The sequence below is a fragment of the Danio aesculapii genome, chromosome 3, assembly GCF_903798145.1.
Source record: "Danio aesculapii chromosome 3, fDanAes4.1, whole genome shotgun sequence".
Lineage (NCBI taxonomy): Eukaryota > Metazoa > Chordata > Actinopteri > Cypriniformes > Danionidae > Danio > Danio aesculapii.
In genome coordinates this window covers 33,333,627-33,336,081 of record NC_079437.1, presented here as the reverse complement: position 1 = coordinate 33,336,081, position 2,455 = coordinate 33,333,627, and the positions used below count along the sequence as shown (strand labels likewise).

At 35.3% G+C, this 2,455-nt stretch overlaps 1 gene segment (V, D, J or C); it reads left to right on the top strand.

Annotated features, from left to right (window-relative positions):
* Window positions 1-509: 509 nt before the first annotated feature.
* Window positions 510-893, top strand: LOC130219222 (Ig heavy chain V region PJ14-like). The segment is given in 2 exon segments: window positions 510-552; window positions 634-893. Coding segments are annotated over 2 exon segments (303 nt in total).
* The last annotated feature ends 1,562 nt before the right edge of the window (window positions 894-2,455 follow it).

The window sequence follows — 2,455 nt, the reverse complement described above, 5'->3', positions numbered from 1 at the left end:
TTGTACACAACACAAAAACATACTGCATGAACTACAACATGACTACTAACTATGCATTATATGTAGATTACAGTGGTCTATAGACATTTTACATATATTTGAAGCAAGCAAAACATGATGATAAAGTGATGATGAATAACACAACAGTCTTATTGTGCATGAGAATGAGGTTGTGTTCATTTTGTGTATCAATTCTCCATACACAAAACTGCTTAATCTTGCTGTTAAATGTTGTTCATCAATGTATTAGACATACCAACACCTGAAAAAGTATAAGAATGTGAGGAAAACAGTAAAAAAAAGTTGAGTAAGATTGAATTGTGTGTAGAGTTCTTATTTCTCTAATAATATAAAAACATGATATGACACAACACATTTTTTAATCATGTAGAGTTGATTTAGCAGCTGTGTGTTTATGTAAATCATCTGTTGCATATTTATACACTGATCTGATCACTGGAGGAAGAGAAGATTCACTTCAGTTCAGTCAAACTGTGCTGTGAAACACCATGATCTCTTCATCTCTAGTGCTATTTCTGGCAGTAGTTTCCTGTGAGTTTTGGTCGCTAAAACATGTTAACAGTCTTTAAACTTGACACTGTCTGCCTAACTGTATTCTTTCATTTGATACAGGTGTTGATTCATATGAACTCACTCAGCCTGAGTCTCTGACTGTCCGTCCTGATGATTCTCTCACTATCAGCTGCAGAGTCTCATATTCAGTCACAGGCTACAGCACAGGCTGGATTCGTCAGCCTGCAGGAAAAGCTCTGGAGAGGATTGGAGTTATCTTTTATGATGGAGACTTAGTCTACAAGGATTGTCTGAAAAGCGAGTTCAGCATTAGCAGAGACACTTCCAGTAACACTGCAAGGAAAAATTATGAAAGCTGAGGACGTCGCTGTGTATTTTTGTGACAAACGTACCCAGTGATAGAGGACAACAGCCTCCCTTTGCAAAAACATCATATCATTGTACATATAAATTAGAGAATATAATGTTTTTCTTTGTTTTAAAATGGCCTTTTAGATATAAAGTATTATTTGTGTCAACAGAAAGTCAATAAAGGCATTCATCTGTCATGATATTGACCTTCCTTTAAGTGTGTGTCAGGCTCAAAAGTGTTGTTTGAATTGCTGTGCCTGATGTTCAATAGAGTTGTTTTTTTCCACTTTTGATCTTGTTACTGTTGCCTCACAAGTGAGTCAATGAGAGACTCATTTGCAGATCTGTGTCAATCAATGAACTAAAGCGCTTTCAGTCAAGGGATGTTCTATGTGAGTTAGCTACAACAGTATTGCACAAACAACAATAGATGGCAATAATGCACCATTTAAAATGTTTTATATTTCATTCTTCAACATTTCAGAATTTTATTCTATGCATATTTTAATATTTTATGATTAAAACAATTAATATCCATTCAAAAAGTAAAACAATTCACTAAGATATATTTTATTTCCTAATAGAAATGTAAAAAAAAGTTATCCTCATTCATGCAGATCTCAAATATTATCCATAAGAAAAAAATAATCTGGACCAAACACACATCAGCCTATCATACTGTATCACCAGTTCTCTGATTTTAATATATGCAAATCAACCTTCCTTCTTTAAATGTCTCATAGATTCTTCCTGAACAGACATTCTGGAGACAAAGTCAATCTTTCAGGTTTAAAATGTTTCGTATATTTGTGATTCTGAGCATTTTATCATGTAAGTTTCTGCATAAAATATTCATTAAGAGTGCAAACAATGTCATATTATAATATGTTCATTGATGCTGCTGTTTTTATCTACAGGTATTGAATGTCAGACATTCACTCAGTCTGAAGCCGTGGTTAAAAAACCAGGAGAGTCTCATAAACTTACATGTTCAATAACAGGATTTACATTCAGTGGCCTTTATTTACACTGGATCAGACAGAGCCCTGGAAAAGCACTAGAGTGGATTGCATACATCAGCACATACAGTAATCCCATCCGCTATTCTCAGTCAGTCCAGGGAAGGTTCACAGTGTCCAGAGATGATTCCAGCAGTCAACTGTACCTGCAGATGAACAACCTCAAGGCTGAAGACACTGCTGTCTATTACTGTGCCAGAGAGACACTGTGAATGAGTTCAAGCTCAAAGCAGTACAAAAACCACTTCCTCATTTACATAATCAAGACAAACAGGCTGAAGGAAAATTTATGAATGAATGAATGAATGAATATAAACTGAGAAATGCTGTTCTGGTCCCAGAAATTATTTAATTTCTCCAGCAAATGCTCAAGACTGAGCTCCATAATACTAAACACAAAGACACTCAATCTCACTTAAGCTCTCCAATGGGGATAAATGCACTTTAAAGAGCAATGATTATATGCTTGCGACACTGAAAAGTCATTCAAAACCAACGTGATCAAAGCTGCTCACTTCACAACTAACAGAAACTTTTCAGAGACTAGTGGC